Source organism: Monodelphis domestica, chromosome 6 (assembly GCF_027887165.1).
Source record: "Monodelphis domestica isolate mMonDom1 chromosome 6, mMonDom1.pri, whole genome shotgun sequence".
Taxonomy (NCBI): domain Eukaryota; kingdom Metazoa; phylum Chordata; class Mammalia; order Didelphimorphia; family Didelphidae; genus Monodelphis; species Monodelphis domestica.
In genome coordinates, this window is record NC_077232.1 from 287340512 (window position 1) to 287357251 (window position 16740).

Here is a 16740-nt window from a genome sequence, read left to right on the forward strand (position 1 = left end):
CATGACTTCCTGGAGTCTTTTTGCTAGTATCCTCTTTAAGATTTTTGCATCTATATTCATTAAGGAGATTGGTCTATAGCTTTCTTTCTCTGTTTTTGACCTGCCTGGTTTTGGGATCAGTACCATATTTGTGTCATAAAATGAATTTGGTAGAACTCCTTCTTTCCTCATTCTGTCAAATAGTTTGTATAATATTGAGATTAGTTGTTCTTTGAATGTTTGATAGAATTTACTTGTGAATCTATCAGGCTCTGGTGATTTTTTCTTAGGGAGTTCTTCGATGGCTTGTTCAATTTCTTTTTCTGATATGGGATTATTTAAGGATTCAATTTCTTCTTCTGTTAATCTAGGCAATTTATATTTTTGTAAATATTTGTCCATAGCATCTAGATTGCCATATTTATTGCCATATAATTGGGCAAAATAGTTTTTAATGATTGCCTTAATTTCCTCTTCATTAGAGATGAGGTCTCCCTTTTCATCTTGGATACTGTCAATTTTGTTTTCTGCTTTCCTTTTTTTACTTAGATTGACCAATACTTTGTCTATTTTATTTATTTTTTCAAAACACCAGCTTCTAGTCTTATTTATTAAATCAATAGTTCTTTGACTTTCTGTAGCAGTTTTTTAAAACTTTAATTAATTTAGAATATTTTTCCATGGTTACATGATTCATGTTCTTCCCCCCCTCCCCCCATAGCCAATGTGAAATTCTACTGGGTTTTACATGTGTCATTGATCAAGACCTATTTCCACATTACTGATACTTGCATTAGGATGATTGTTTAGAGTCTATATCCCCAAACAACTGGAGCAATTCCACCGACGCTCTCTCCGGTCAATCATGATATGATGGCAGGACCGAATCACCAGCCAGAGAGTCCTCGACAGAGCCAACTCCACCAGCATCAAAGTAATGGCCCTCAAAATCCAGCTACAATAGACTGGACACGTCATCCACATGGACCCACAGCGAATACCAAGACAGGTATTCTATGGTGAACTGTCAGCTGGACTTAGGAAACAAGGTCGACCAAAGAAAAGATTCAAGGATCAGCTAAAGTCAAACCTGAAGTGGGCTGGCATTACACCAAAGCAACTAGAACTTGCTGCCTCTGACAGAAGCAGCTGGCGAACCCACATTAACCATGCCGCCATCACCTTTGAAGATGAGCGACGTCGACGTCTTGCCGCTGCGCGTGAATGCCGACATCAGGCCGCAACCGCACCTCCCGTAAAAACTGGCGTCCCATGCTCCATGTGCCATAAACTCTGTGCCTCAGTCTTTGGACTTCAAAGCCACATGAGGGTACATCAATAGATGATAATGCACAAAGACAATCATCATCCTCAGCTTCAGAGAGACTACTGCTACTATATCCCCAATCATATCTCCATCAACCCATGTGATCAAGCAGTTGTTTTTCTTCTGTGTTTCTACTTCCATAGTTCTTCCTCTGAATGTGGATAGTGTTCTTTCTCATAAATCCCTTAGAATTGTCCTGGATTATGTGACAAGGAAATCACTTTAAAAGACTGATATATATTAATTTAAGGTCACCAAGGAATTCAGCTATGTAATTCCTAAATGAAAACTCAAGTCATCAGCAGTCAACCTTTTATAAAGTTTAATTACAAACAGGATGAAGAAAGGTATTAGAGATAGAGAGAGAGAGGGAGAGAGAAAAGGGAGAGCAGGGAATAGGGCTTAAATACCCTTTCTGTTTAGGCTGGGCCAAAAGGCCCAAGCCCTTATATAGCTGGGGCAAAGAAAGGAGATCAGTCCCTATTACTCATGTGACCAAAATGGAGAAACAGTCTCAGGGGCCTCCACCTCCAGCTTCCTTCAGAGCAAGCTTCTCAGAGCACCTCTCCAACCACTCAGAGCCAAAACTCTCCAACCAACCACCCCTCAGTCCTCAGACCCCTCTATCTTTAAGGAAACCATCCAAGTTCCCTCCCCTCCATTCTCACATCTACCAATCACTGTCCATGTCTTCCCTGTGCCAATGGTGGCTCTAGCTTAACCCAGGACCGCCCAGAGGTCTGTGGCTTTGCACATGTCTGTTGAAGGTCATATTCTCAAATAATTAAATCTTGATCCTTTGCTACAGCCCTTCCTAAATCCTGTTACCCTGAGTAGGGTAGAGATTGTAATTTCCAAGACCTGGTTCTGTCATTCCAAGTATCTCTATTGTATCAATTCTAAAATCAATCATGACTCAAAGAAATTCCTGTTCTATGCTTAAGCATAGGTCAAAGCCCTTTCCATTGTTTAGCAAAAGGTTTCTGTCCTAAAGTAATCTTAAGAAGGGAGGAGGAACCTCCCATGCCAATGGGGTTCACATTCCAATAGATTATCAGTAAGAAATTTTCCAAGTATGAAATTTCCCAATGGTGAAATTTCCAACATTTATAAGTCTAAGAAATTTTAAGGTTTATAATTATTGCATTGCTGCTAGTAGAGAAGTCCATTGCATTCATTTGTGCCACAGTGTATCAGTCTCTGTTTTTAAGGTTCTCCTGGTTCTGGTCCTTTCATTCTACATCAATTCTGGAGGTCATTCCAGTTCACATGGAATTCCTCCAGTTCATTATTCCTTTGAGCACAATAGTATTCCATCACCAACAGACACCAATTTGTTCAACCATTCTCCAATTGAAGGGCATCCCCTCATTTTCCAATTTTTTTGCTACCACAAAGAGTGTGGCCATAAATATTTTTGTGCAAGTCTTTTTCCTTATCATCTCTTTGGGGTACAATGTAGGAGTTTTTCAAATATTTTCTCCTGCATACAGTTTCTCTTTCATAAATAAATACATATATATAACTAAACATGCATACACATATTACTAATTTTGAATTTAGATATAAGTAACAATCAAACAGCAGGGCATTGTGAGAAAAACAACAACAACAACACTGAATTGTGAGTCAATATATTGGGGTTGTAGTTCCAGCTCTTCCAATAACTAGTATGTATAATTTATTTATGACTTTTGCGACCGTATTTATATTATCACCAATTAAATTTCTGATAAGCATCTCAAACATAACTTAACCAAAATGGAATTCCTTATCTTCTACCTTATTCTTTACAATAATTTCCATTAAGGGTACTCTATCTTTCCAATTTCCTAGTTTCTTACCTTTTTAGTATCTTTAGTCTACTCCTTTCCATGTATAATAAATAAATTACTGTATCATTTCTTATGTAAACTGTTGTAACAGAACTGCTAAAATAATTTTCTTAAAACATAAGTGTGACCATATTACTTGAACACAAGAACCTTTCAGTGGCTTCCACTTGCTTTTAGGAACTACTTTTGGACCCTGTCCTACTTAAAGACAAGGTTTCGGAAAGAGTGACTAATTCTGCTGTAACAAGAATACCTTAAACTAGAGGTATTTACTTTCCACTATACACTTTAAAGGTGATTAAATGCTAAATTAACATGTCTTTCACTTGTGTTGTCAGTGCCATGCTAAGCCATAGGCCTTAGAATTCCTTTTTAACATTGTTGAAATCAATGATTTTATTATTTCTTGAGGTTGGTGACAGCTTTGTAATGTCTGACATTTATATATCAGTTTTTAAGTTTTACGAAACATTGTAGATCTATTATTTCATTTGCGCTTCTATGCCAGCTAATGGGATAAGAATTCACTATTTGATAAAAACTGCTGGTAAAATTGAAAGGTAGTCCTGCAGTAAGTAGACATAGACCAAAATCTCACACTATATCAAGATAATCTCAAAATAGTTACATGATTTAGACATAAAGTGTAATATAAGCAAATTGAAGGAGGATTGTGAAAATTTTCTGTCATAGGTCTGGAAAAGGGAAGAGTTTATGGCCAAACAAGAGACAGAGAGGTTTAGGGAAGGTAAAGGGGATAATTTTGACCACATATTTTTTTTTTTTGCACAAACAAAACCAATGAAAACCAAACTAGAAGAAAAGCAAGAAAGTGGGAAGAAATATATTCTGTAAGTTTCTCTGATTTCTCATTTTTTAACTATATAGAGAGCTCATCCAAATTTACAAGAACCATTCTCTAATGATAAATATTCAAGGGATAAGAAGAGGCATTTTTCAGAAGAGGAAATAAAATCATAAAAGAAGAAATCAGTAGTCATAAAAATAGTTCTGAATGAATAGAGAAATGCAAATTAAAACAATTCCAAAGTACCACTTCACACTCCTTAGAGTGGCTAAGATGACAGAAAAGGAAAATGACAAATTTTGGAGGTATGTGGGGAAATAGGTACACTAATTCACTGTTGGTGGTGCTGGGACTAGTCTAGTCATTCTGGAGAACAGTTCAAAACTATGCCCCCAAACTATAAAAATGTGCATATCCTTTGACCCAGGAATGCCACTACTAGATCTGTACCTCAAAGAAAAAAGCAAAAGGACTTACATGCACAAAAATATTTATATTTATAGTACTTCTTTTTGTGGTGGCAAAGAATTGGAAACTGAGGTGATGCCCATCAGACGGGAATGACTGAATAAATTAGGGTATATGATTGTGATAGAATATTATTGTGCTGTTAGGAAGTGATAAAAGACATAATTTCAAAAATATTTGGGAAGACACACACATATATATATAAACACACATACACACACACACATATATACATATATAGTGATGCAAAGTGAAGTGAACAGAAACAAGAGAACAATAACAGCATTATTTTATAGGTAACTGAAAGTCAGCTGCTTTGATCAATACAGTGAATTGCAACAATTTCAGCAGACTCATGATGAAAAATGTTGGACCCCGAGCACAAATTGATGTCTTTTTGTCCTTTTTTTAAAAATATGGCTAATAGAGAAATATTTTTGTATTATTTCATATATGTAAAATGGGTATTGTATTTCTTACCCTCACAGTGAGTGAAAAAGGGAATTGAGGGAAGGAAAGAATTTAGAACTGAAAATAAAATAAAGTTGAATGAAAAAGCTCCCAATTTTGTGAAGTATAGCTACAGTAATTATTTTCCTCAGAGATTTAAGTACTTTCCTATGGTCATAGAGCCAGTAAGTATGAAATGGGGTTTAAAACCAAGGTGACTGCTGATGTCTAGGTCTGATATTCTTTCTGCTGTATCATATTATTTATGTACATTTCCCCAGGCTAAATACAATGAATGTACATAGTAGATACTTAATAAATATTTGTTGAAATGAATGAATGAATATATTTAACCCCTGTAGACTCCTCTGTTAATGGAATTATAGAATTCTGGACCCAGACTTAAGGCGAGCCTGGTACTAGTTTTGATCTGTTGGAGAGGCTAGAAAAGTTTATCTCTTTTTCCTTTCCCACTATGTGTGCCTGCTTAACTCATCCACTTTTCTCCTCCTTCCTTTTTCTTTCTCTTCTATCCTCTTGTTCCTCCTTCCCTTTCCCTCCTGTTTTCCCTTTTTTGCCTCCTCCTTTTTCTATTTCTCATTTTTCTCCTATCTGTTCCCTCTCTCCCTCCTCCTATAGTCTCCTGGTACCTTGACCAGTTTGTTCACAAAGGGGCCTGGCATAGTGGATAAAATTTCAGGCTAGAAAAACATAGGTTTGAATATTGCTTCAGACTTACTAGCTGTGTGACCAGAAAAATCCCTACAGAATTTCAACACTCTTATCTGTGTAATAATGATATTAATACTTACACTATCTACAAAAGAGTTATGATGAAAGCATAATATGCTATGTAAATTAAGTTGTTTTTAATTTTCTCACTAGCATGCCATGACTCTTTCAAATTTAATTTGTCCAAAAATCTGTTAATCTGTTATTGAAATTTGTTCATCTTTCTGTAAGATTTATATAGCTCTAAGAGAGGAACATTACTGTTCTACAATAATGGTGTTGCATCTGTCTTCCTGCTATAGATATATAATAGATATCCTTGTTTTATTTCAAACTTACTGTAAAATTTCTCTGTTATATAAAATTCAAACTCTTGGCTTTAGATTTATACAGTTTATTACGTAAGGAAAATATCTATTTTGTTTCATGAAGTTATTAACAGAAATTGGTATTTTACAAAAAATTGTCATGCCAATAATCTCATATTTATAGTTTTCATAATGAACCAAATCTGCATTCTTGGCACAAACCAACCCTGGTAGTAGTATAAAATATTTTTGTTCTGTTTCTATAGACTTTTGTCCCACCAGCTCTGGACATTTTCACTGGCTTTTCTTTATGTCACATTTCTATCTCCTGACTTTTCTGATTTTCTTCAAGTCTCAGCTAAAGTCCTGTGTTCTGTAAGAAGTCTTCCTTGATCCTCCTTAGTCTTTGTGTTTTCCTTACGATGCTACCCTCAATTTATCCTCAATATATCTCATTTGCATATTTCCCCCCTGTATGACTGTGAGTATTCCTTGAGAGTAGTGAGTATTGTCATTTCCTGTACATCCAATTTTTGCTTTTGTCTTATCTGAAATAGTAGTTGCTACTTCTGCTTTTTAGTGTTCAGCTTGGAAGATTTTGCTACATCCTCTTATTTTGATTCTTTTTGAATCTTTGTTTACATGTATTTTTTTTAAACCCTTACGTTCCATCTTAGAATCAATACTGGGTATTGGTTCTAAGGCAGAAAAGTGGTAAGGGCTAGGCAATAGGGGTTAAGTGACTTAACTTAAGTCACACAGCTAGGAAGTGTCTGAGGTCAAATTTGAACCCAAGACTTTCAATCCACTGAGCCACCCCGCTGCCCCCATATGTATTTTTTATAAGTTAAAAACTAATTTTTGTATTCTGCTTTCCAGTTCATACCTTTTCCTTTTTATGTGTAAACTCTTTCCATTCACCTTAATGATCAAGGCTGTATATTGAGTTTTTTCCATCCTATTCTCTTATGCTCATTCCTTTCTGCCTCCCTTGGATCCTGTGTTACAAAGAAGAGGATGGTGAACAGAATGAATGTTCCAGATATTTGTGATCCATCATTAGCTTGCTCTGGTTCCTTTTACTTGGCAGCTCTACACCCCCCCCCCTTTTTTTCCCTTTTTTGCCCAAGCACAGATCACAGTTCATTATCTCTATTTACTTCCATTCATGCTCCACCCTCAGAAATTGTAGTTAGTCCCTCTCTACTTCTACTCTCCATTTTAATTCTCTTTCTGCCCCTCACTATTTTCTTACTGAGTTTTAGTGTATTTCTACCAAACTCTGTATTAATGTTCAGTCCTTTTTGGTCCAATTCAGATGAGTCAGGCTCTTATGATACCTGTTTTGCCAAATCTTTTTTTTTTCAGCTTTGTCTTGTACACCCAGATTATGTGAGGGAGTATAGCACCTATTCTGTAGTATATTCCTCTTTTCTTTCCTTATTTACTTCCCTCCATGACCCTTGCAAGACATAAAGCATTCTTAGGGGTTATGTTTCTTGTTCTTCTTAGAAATAGTTCATCATTATATGGTACATTCTAGTTGAATCTTGTGTTTATATTAGAGAGTTCTACTTAGCTCTTGTTTTTTCTTTAGGCATAGTTGGATGTACACTTATAATAGCCAACCATAATCCACCTGTCAGGTTCTAGTTTTTTATAGGTTGTTCTTTATTTTAAAACTTTGCCTTTTGCAATATTCTATTCCAAGTTCTTTTTTTTTTTTAATTGAGGTAGCTCTGAAATCTTGCGTGACTTGATGCTAGTTCTTTGGTACTGTAATAAAAGAAGGGGGATTCTTTTTTTTTTTTTAAATAAAGGGTTGGTTAGTTTATCTCACTGGTTAATATGTAGTACCAGTGGGGAGTTGAGAGGACCACGTGATCAAGAAAAGGGCTAAGGTGAACTCTGTTGAGAGAGGGAAAGATTCTCTCCCTCCCTAGAGTGAACAGGAGTAGGGGTTTGAAATAAACTCCAGAGAGAAGCAAAGATGAATTTGTCTCTCTCTTTTCTCAAAGGATATCAAATAGACTATATACCCTTTGAGACTCTATGAGAGCAAAAGATGAGGGGATAATGTTAGTTCCCCTGTCAGCCACTTCTGAGGAAGGATTTGTATTTACCTTCTTCAATGAAGATGTGTGGCAGGCCTCTCACAGAAAGAGACTGAACTCAAGCTTTGAGACGTGTTCCCCAATCACCTAAACACCTTCCTGTTGTAGAGATAGGCCAACCCCAAATCTGACTTGAAAACTAAGATTTATTGAAGATAGAAGGGGAATGGGTTGAAGGAAAATGGGAGGAGGTTGCCCTGTCAAGTCATTCCTACAGCAGCTGAATCAAGAGGCCACAAATGCCTCAGCCCCTTTCCCAACTGACTGCTCTCTTTATTATCTCTATTCTAGTATATCCTAAAAACTAAATCTTTAAGTCAGTTCAGGGAAGGCAAGGAGAGACCAAGAGGAACCAGGAGGGCTGGGCTCTGAGTTTTGAGTCTCCTAGTCAGCACTTTCTCTGGGTCTGTGATTCTTGGTAGCAGGTGGAGGAAATAGTAGAAGGATTTTCTTTGCGGAGAAAACAGCTTCAAGAATTAAAGGCAGGAAATCAGGGTCTCTCCCATAGTCCCTTGCTGTCCAAACTGCCACTCCAGCTCTTGTCAATCAACCCATAGGATTCCAAAGCCTTCCTTGCCAATCCCTACAATACTTGAAATTCTTCTAGGAAGAAGAGAGTGGAAATGGGGTTTCCTAATGCACAAACATTATTTTGAAATCCTGCCATTGCTTCCTTTATTTGCATTTTAAAAATTGTTTTATTTTAATGACAAATTTCCACATAAATTTTCTGATGTTATAGCTGCCATTGCTTCTTTAATGTCCTGAGAACTGTATTTTTCAGAGACTTCAACGTCAGCTCAGGGCCAGATAGTTGGCTGACTCTCAGAAGAATCTATTGATGCTTTCTAGGTAGATCTGAGTTTTGTAGCCTCATGACATAGTCAGGGGGCAAAGCAACAACTGCTCAAAGCAAGTATTCCCAGCCCATTCCCAATATGCACTGGATATATATGTATATATATAGTTTCTATGATTTGGTCCATATCCTTTGAGACTTCTACTCCAGGCCCAGACTTTTCTAGTTGGACACCTTTTCTGGTCCATGGAATCTACAACTACAGTCTTAAATTTCCCTATCTTGTCTCTGATCTACATGTAAGTAGGCTTCTTTTCACTGTGCATTTGGGCCAACTTTTTCTATCTGGATCCATTCCTTAGTGTCCACAGGTTCTAGTGCAGATCTGACCTGTAAAAATAGACTTTTTACTTTTTTTCCCCCCCTGGATTTCATTATCATTCCTCAGTCTGGTGCTCTTTTTTCATTCTTGCTAGAGTAGTTATATGTGAGCCCAACAGTTATGCCACTCTTTCACCTATCTTGAGTCTGATTCCCTTACTGTAGAAAATATATCCTTACCATCTCTTGGTAGGTGTTCATCCTCCCTGGTCAGGGGCTTGTTACTTTACTCCTTTAATACTCAGTTTCCTGATCCATAAAATGGAGATGTTTGTATTATCCCTCATGGGACTGTTGTGAGATTTTATAATCTTTAAAATGTGACATAAATATTGTGGCAGCTAGGTGTGGAGTGGATGGAGTACTGGACCTGAAGTCAGGAAGACTTGATTTTAAATCCACTCTTAGACACTTACATTTTTTTTTAATTTTTAATTTTTTTACTCTTAGACACTTACTAGCTGGGTGAGTCTTATTTGCCTCATTTTCCTCATCTATAAAATGAACTGGAGAAGAAAATGGCAAACCACCCCAGTTTCTTTGCCAGGAAAATTCCAGTTGATGTGATGAAGTCAGACATAACTGAAACGACTGAACAGCAACATAAATATTATTATTATCATGGCTTATACATTCATCTATATACCCTGTTCATTTTACCCTTCAACCAATGCTAGTCTATAATTCTGCCAAGTGTTACAGAATACAGTCCTAGAAACTTACATGACTTGTTTCAGAGTCAGCAAGTGACAGGGTCTGAACTCAAGCTGCCCATATCCAAGCTATGCCATGTTGCCTTTTATTGTTCTTTTTTTTCTTTTTAATCTATAATTGGCTCTATTTAAAGCTATGACTCTAATATCAATCATCAGTTAACATACATTTTATTGTCTACTATGTAGCATCTCTTTCATTCGCTACTTTATCCAGTCTCTATTGTTTAAGTCTCCATCAGGGTAATGAGATGAGAATTAGAAGTTGCTGATTCTCTAGGGCAGCATTGGTGAACCTTTTCCAAGTTTGAGTGCCCAGAGGGGAAATTCAAGCTGCCTATGTGCCTCTGCATTACCCAAGAGAGCTTGCTTTGGGTAGCTGGACAGAGGGGTGGGGCATGCCAAAATGTCCTTACGTACTGGAAAGAGGGGAGATTTTGCTGGGAAGAGGGGGGATGGAGTAGTTCCCTGAGTGCAGGCTCTGCATGCATATCATATCTTCGCCAGTGCTGATCTAGGGCCTAAAATGTTTCTGATTATTAGCACCTGCCTTTTCTGTAATTTTAATTCTGTATAGAGAGCAGTTTAGACAAATCAATTCAGGCTCATTGGCTGTTTTTATTGGACATATTAAGAAAGAGGGAAGCCTTGTACTTTTAAACTGTATAATTATATAATAAATAATTGCAATGTATACTTTTTTGGTAAACCATATACCAGAAATTTTCAAAGCTAAATTTAAAGTTTGTGATATAGTATAGTGGTTGCATTAAAAAAAGACAAATAATGTTTCCTGAGGAGATAATTATCAATTTAATATTAGAAATACATAGATCTTCCTTTTAATTGGTTTTTTCCCCCCCAGAGCAAATTGGAGCTTTGGCAGATCAGCACATAATCCATGTTGCCTGTGGAGAGTCCCATAGCTTGGCCCTTAGTGACCAGGGACAGCTTTTTTCTTGGGGCGCAGGTAGTGATGGACAACTTGGACACACAACTACTGAAGATTCTGTTGCAATACCCAGGTAAATACCCATGCACTCCCCTAAAAGATCTATGATAAAATGATTCTTTAAATGAAAAACATAGTATTTTGATATTTCTGTGCAAATAATTTTTCTACTCAGGAAATCTGACCCTCCCAATATTTTTCCTCCCCCATGGGATCAGTGCCCTTTCATGTCCTGACTTTGTAAGTAATAGAGTAACATAGTACTAGTCACCTACTTCCTTTATTCTTACAGATTTACATGTAATGAGGATGAACATTCCAATTGGAATATTTTCATATCCTGCAGATTTTAACATATATAATAAGCGATATTCCTTAAGAAACCCAAGCCCTTTTGTGGTCATGTGACTAATGTCTTTTTTTTTTTTACTCTTCTGGCTATGTGTTTCATTTAGCTTATAGGATTGGGTGGTACCCATTGTTTTTTAGTTCAGATAATACTTATTCTTCTGCTTAGCAGTTCACCCACTTGTCCCCAAGATGCACATAATAAGTGAAACAGTGGAATTTAGGTTCAGTGGATTTAAATTCAGGATCAGTGGATTCTTTCCCTAGAAAATAGTAGCCTAATGAAAGAAACAATACAGATTGTTTCTTTGATAAATGGAGCAAAACAAATTAGATTGTATAAATTAAAGAAAAATGTTTTTCAGACCCCCCTTTTTTACTTTAAATTAAAAACCTATTTTTTTACAATAATTTTATTTGGTTGGGACCCTGATATTAGGACATATCTGATAATATTATAATATTATTCAATTCTGTAAATAAAATACATATTTTTTGTTTTAGGTTAATAAAGAAACTGAACCAGCAGATGATATTACAGGTTTCCTGTGGCAACTGGCACTGCATGGCTCTTGCAGCTGGTAGTGTAAATTTAAATGTATAAGTAGTTTGACATTGATTTTGGGTTTTCTCTGTGTATGCATGCGTGGGAGGGATCTCAGCTCTTGTTATTTCTCTCCCATAACAACAACAAAAAAAGAAGGTGATTTAAAAAAATGTCAGTCTACTTTCTCATATCTATCCAAAATATTTTTGTGAGGATTTATATACACTTATTAAGGACAGCCTTCTTGCAGGATGAGGGGAAAAAACAGCCAAGGCAACTGATATTGTATAACAGGCAATTATATCTTTGCAATTGTACAGTTCATTAAGAGATGCAAAGAAAAAAATTAACTTTCAAAGAGTATTTGATTTGCAAAATATCAATGAACACATTCTTCAATCAAGTGTCCTCTAGATATATTTTTTAAAATTTATAGATTCCTTGAAAAGTGTAATAACAAAGATTTGGCTGATTCTCAGTGATTGATGTTGAGCTTTGTCAAAAACTAGGAGATATCTGTTTATCAGAGATGTTTACCACTGTTATAGCAAATGTCTCATGTAGTTTAGATGGAAAAGGGTCACTTTTTCAAACTGAAGGCAAACAAATACTTGTTTTCAGATATTGTGCTGATTGCACCCAGGCTTAGATTGTTGCAGTTTCCCAAATTAGGTTGTTCAAAAGATTTTGGTCTAAGTATAGGTAATAGAAGAGAAAAAGGATGAAAATACCTATTGAGGCTATTATAGGCAGTTAGATGGACAAACTGTAGAACCGATCTGTCATTGTGCTTATCTTGTTATGGATATGAGCTTGAAAAATGAACTGGTTCCAGAATTGAACAGAACCAAGAGATTTGGCAGGACTTTGGTAAATCATGCAGTCTTAACAACTACAATTTTCTCTCAAAAACATAAAGGTCCAACAATATTATTCCAACTTATCACTAATGAGGAATTCTTCAAAAATGGGTGTGGATTTGAAAAGATTGGTCATTGATGAAGAGTGAGGAACAACAAATTGTCTGCATTAAACCATTGTGCCCGTACAGTTTTAGGGTATCAAAGGGAATTTGCCCAATTTGTTGGGCAAGTTGATGAAATCACAAATCCATTCAAATATTTAATGTGTATTTGTGTGTTCTAGCTTATCTTACTGGTATCTTTGTGACCATCTGGTATGCTCAACCTCTCTTTTTATTGGGTATTTGGGAATTTCCTGATGATTTGCTGAGATAATATTTCCTTAGTGGGTAAATTATATTAAATTTTCTTCAGTCAGGATTGTATTTAATTTTATTCATACTATTACCATTCTTATCCTACTTATAAGACAGTGCCATATAAACTAATAAATCAAATTTTACTCTGAAGGGAATGTTGCTTGTGAAGAAGCCAGTTCTTACCACCCATTCTGCTAGAGGTTTCATAGGATGTTACTAATCTATATTGCTACTAGAAGCTATACTCTACTAAATAGCTATTTTTAGTAGCTATATTGACTAAATGTAGCTATAAATGACTAAATAAAAGTAGCTCATATACAATGTGATTTTGTTTCTCCACAATTTTAATAGCCTGTGTATGGCAGTTAACCTTGTTCACATATCTTGATCACTCTTGGTCTTTACCAGTTGTGGTCCAGGCTTTATTCTTACCACTTTCCCTCCCATTGTTAGGCTGTTTTTCCCTTAAGAGGTATTGAAATTACCTGGAGCCTCTGTTGGCTCAAGAGACTAAAGGCTAAGGCTGTTCATACCTTTTTCATCTCAGTATACCAAACATCACAAAGAGCTTCAGATGTTCTTCTGATACTTGGTTGGTAGGTGTTGAGTTCATTTCAGGCAAGGGACCTTCTTCTAGCTGAATCAACTTAAGGTGTCCTTGATACCTGGCTTTGTTTTTGGAAGTGAGGTCAAACAAATGCTTTTTTTCAGATGACATTGTGCTTATTGTATCCAGAAGCAGAATATTGTAGTGCTTCCCAAGTTGATTATACAAAAACCTTTGCTTCTTTTGTTAATTACTGAGTGTCCATGGAGTGTTTCATTTTGTTCTAGTATTGAAAGTGTAAGGGGTAGAAATGTGAGGGATTTTTGTAAAAGGTTGGACTGGATTATTTAAGAATAGTGTCACCAGGAATTTAATTATTTCCAAAGAGATTTATGTTAACAATTTATTTATAAAATATGGAAAGAGTGAAAGTAAGAAAATCAGAGAGAGGATAGAATATGATATCTAGACTACACACTAAGTATTTTGCTCCGCCTCCTGGCTCAACCCAGGCAGGGCTAGTTAGTCCTTAGCCAGAGGGCCTTGGCCTTGAACCAAGGACCTGAGGGTGCAGGGAGCCTCTCTCAAGAGGGTAGGCCTCTACTGAGGCTAGTCCCTTCAGAAAATCCAAGGAAAGGAAGTCAGCCTTTCACTCACCATGTGTCAGTCCAAAAAAGAAGTAGTCTGAGATCTCAAGCCCGAGCTCCTCCAAAGTCAAGTTAAAGACTGAAGAGAGAAGAGACCCCTCACAGGAAGTTCTTGGCATTTTTAAAGACCTTTTCTTTACATCACTTCCTGTGACTTTCTTCATTTGATATGTACCAATTACAGCTAAAGCTTTTGCCCAAGGGGCAGTGAGTCGATTCTGATTCGTCACCCACTATTGCACACGTGGGTCACAGACCTCCTCCACTCAATTGTGAATAGGGTGTATAGGCTTTTGGTGATTAAATCATTAAATGGGCAGGGGAGAGTTAATTTAATCTTTACAATAGTAAACTACTGGACTGACTTGGGTTCAGACCAACAATAAAAATTTTATTTTTAAAATTTTAGTTCCTGTAAAATGTCTCTATTATGTCCTCTGTTTGTCGGATGGGAGATAGAGGTTAGGGTTCCCATTTGTCTTTTTATGCAAATAGAATAAAAATTATGCTATAGTGATGCTAATTTGCACTTTCTATTTCAGATGGGCAGTTCTTCACTTGGGGACAGAACCGCCATGGGCAGTTGGGCCTGGGGAAAGAATTTCCTTCCCAAGCTAGCCCCCAAAGGGTGAAATCCTTAGAGGGGATCCCTCTGGCTCAGGTTGCTGCAGGAGGTGCACACAGCTTTGCCCTATCTCTCTCGGGAGCTGTATTTGGGTGGGGAAGGAACAATGCTGGTCAGCTGGGACTCAGTGATGAAACAGGTTTGAAAACTTTTCACCATTACCTTTTTTTTAAAAGATAGAAAAGCATATTACAAAAACACTATAGGGATATAAAATGGAGTAGCTGTATTTATATTCTGAATTGGATACTTATAATTAATTTATAATTAATCTTTACATTCCTATCCTAGATCGACAATCTCCATGTCACGTGAAACTTTTACGAACTCAAAAAGTTGTTTATATTAGTTGTGGAGAAGAACATACAGCAGTCCTCACTAAGGTAAAGAGACCTTGGAATACTATAGGTAGTGTTTTTTACAGAGGCAAACAATGGTTCTAGTCTTCATATTCTTATTCTCGCTGAATATAATTTCATTTATTTCAAAGGAATATAAAGAGATATTTTGTTTTTTATTGGTTTCCTCTTTCCTCTCTGACCCTTGGAATCTCACAGATGTGAGATGTGTAACATCAGAAATTCCAATTTAGTATATATTCTAATGTATACAAATATATGCCTATATTTGTGACATATACACAAATATTATGTTTTTATTTTTTAGAGTTTAACAAAATTATTATCATGGGACCTAGTATGTAGGATTGTTTAGACAGTCATTTTCAGAGCACAAAAGCCTTGGGTTCAATTTTTACTTCTTAAAAGAATGTTCCTGGGTGAATCACTTAATTTCTGGTACTCAGAGTAGCTGTTTGAGACTATAAATGGCATTGGTGCTAATTTGCATTGGTACAGGGAGTTTCTTCCCCAGACATTTTCTAAATTAGGGAAATCATAGGCAATAAAAAATGTTATTTAAAATTCATTGCTCATTTCCTAGCTACTAAATGTATTTAATTCTGGGGAGGAATGAAAATGTATTGGCAAAGTGCTTTAATCTACATCATGTATGCTCGTAGACTAGACTCCTTGAGAGTGATTATTTTTACCTTTCTTTGGATCCTCAGTGCTTAGCACAAAGTAGGCACTTAATACTTGTTAACTGACTGTAAGAGCTTTCATTATCTCTTCCCTTATAGCACAGTTATAGCTACAACCCACCCCACACAGGAAGTGTGAGCCTGACTGTGTGGTAGCTGAATTAACACCCATTTCTCTCTCTCCGGGCTTGTTTGCTGTCCCCAACCTGCCCTCACTCTGGCAGTTCTGGGTTTTTTCCCTGGAGTGAGGAGGATGGAGGTGTTGCTATGACATCAACCACATGGTTACAATGTTCTCTCTCAGGATACTGAGGGGTGGAGGTAGGTGGAAAAGGAAAGGAGCAAGCCTAGGTGAATTGGAGTGGGGGTGGGGAGGCAATACACTCTTAGTACTCACCCCTAAAGCTCCTGAGCCATCAGTGGCATATCTTCCATTTACACAACAAGCAGTCACTGTGACTGATTAACTCTTATACACTTTCTGACTGATAATAATTATAATTAATATTTCTAGAGGGCAAAAGTAAGAATAATCATGATTTGTACTCAGTAGAAGGCAGAAGCAAGAATAATGAAACATATCACAGTCTGTTCATAAGAGAGGACATACCTCTTAAAAACAGTATTCTCTCTCTCTCTCTCTCTTTCTCTCTCTCTCTCTCTCTCCTGCTCTCTTTCTCTCTCTCTCTCTCTCTCTCTCTCTCCCCCTCTCTCCCTCTCTCTCTCTCTCTCTCTCTCTCTCTCTCTCTCTCTCTCTCTCTCTCTCGCTCTCTCTCTCTCTCTCTTTCTCTCTCGCTCTCTCTCTCTCTCTCTCGCTCTCTTTCTCTCTCTCTCGCTCTCTCGCTCTCTCTCTCTTGCTCTCTCGCTCTCTCGCTCTCTCTCTCTCTGTCTCT

The 16740-nt window shown here is 36.8% G+C and overlaps 1 protein-coding gene across 13 annotated transcripts in view; it reads left to right on the plus strand.

Moving 5' to 3' along the window:
• The window catches only part of HERC3 (HECT and RLD domain containing E3 ubiquitin protein ligase 3), a 159138-nt gene that overhangs the window by 52051 nt on the left and 90347 nt on the right, over positions 1 to 16740 (plus strand). For all 13 annotated transcript variants that reach the window (XR_008913032.1, XM_056803314.1, XM_001365041.4 and 10 more), the window contains 4 exons: positions 10780 to 10939; positions 11719 to 11795; positions 14723 to 14944; positions 15097 to 15188. Coding sequence is in view for 12 of the 13 variants with exons in the window: in XM_056803314.1 (XP_056659292.1) it covers positions 10780 to 10939; positions 11719 to 11795; positions 14723 to 14944; positions 15097 to 15188 (551 nt within the window). In the remaining variant the exon portion in view is untranslated. The remainder of the gene's footprint in view (positions 1 to 10779; positions 10940 to 11718; positions 11796 to 14722; positions 14945 to 15096; positions 15189 to 16740) is intronic.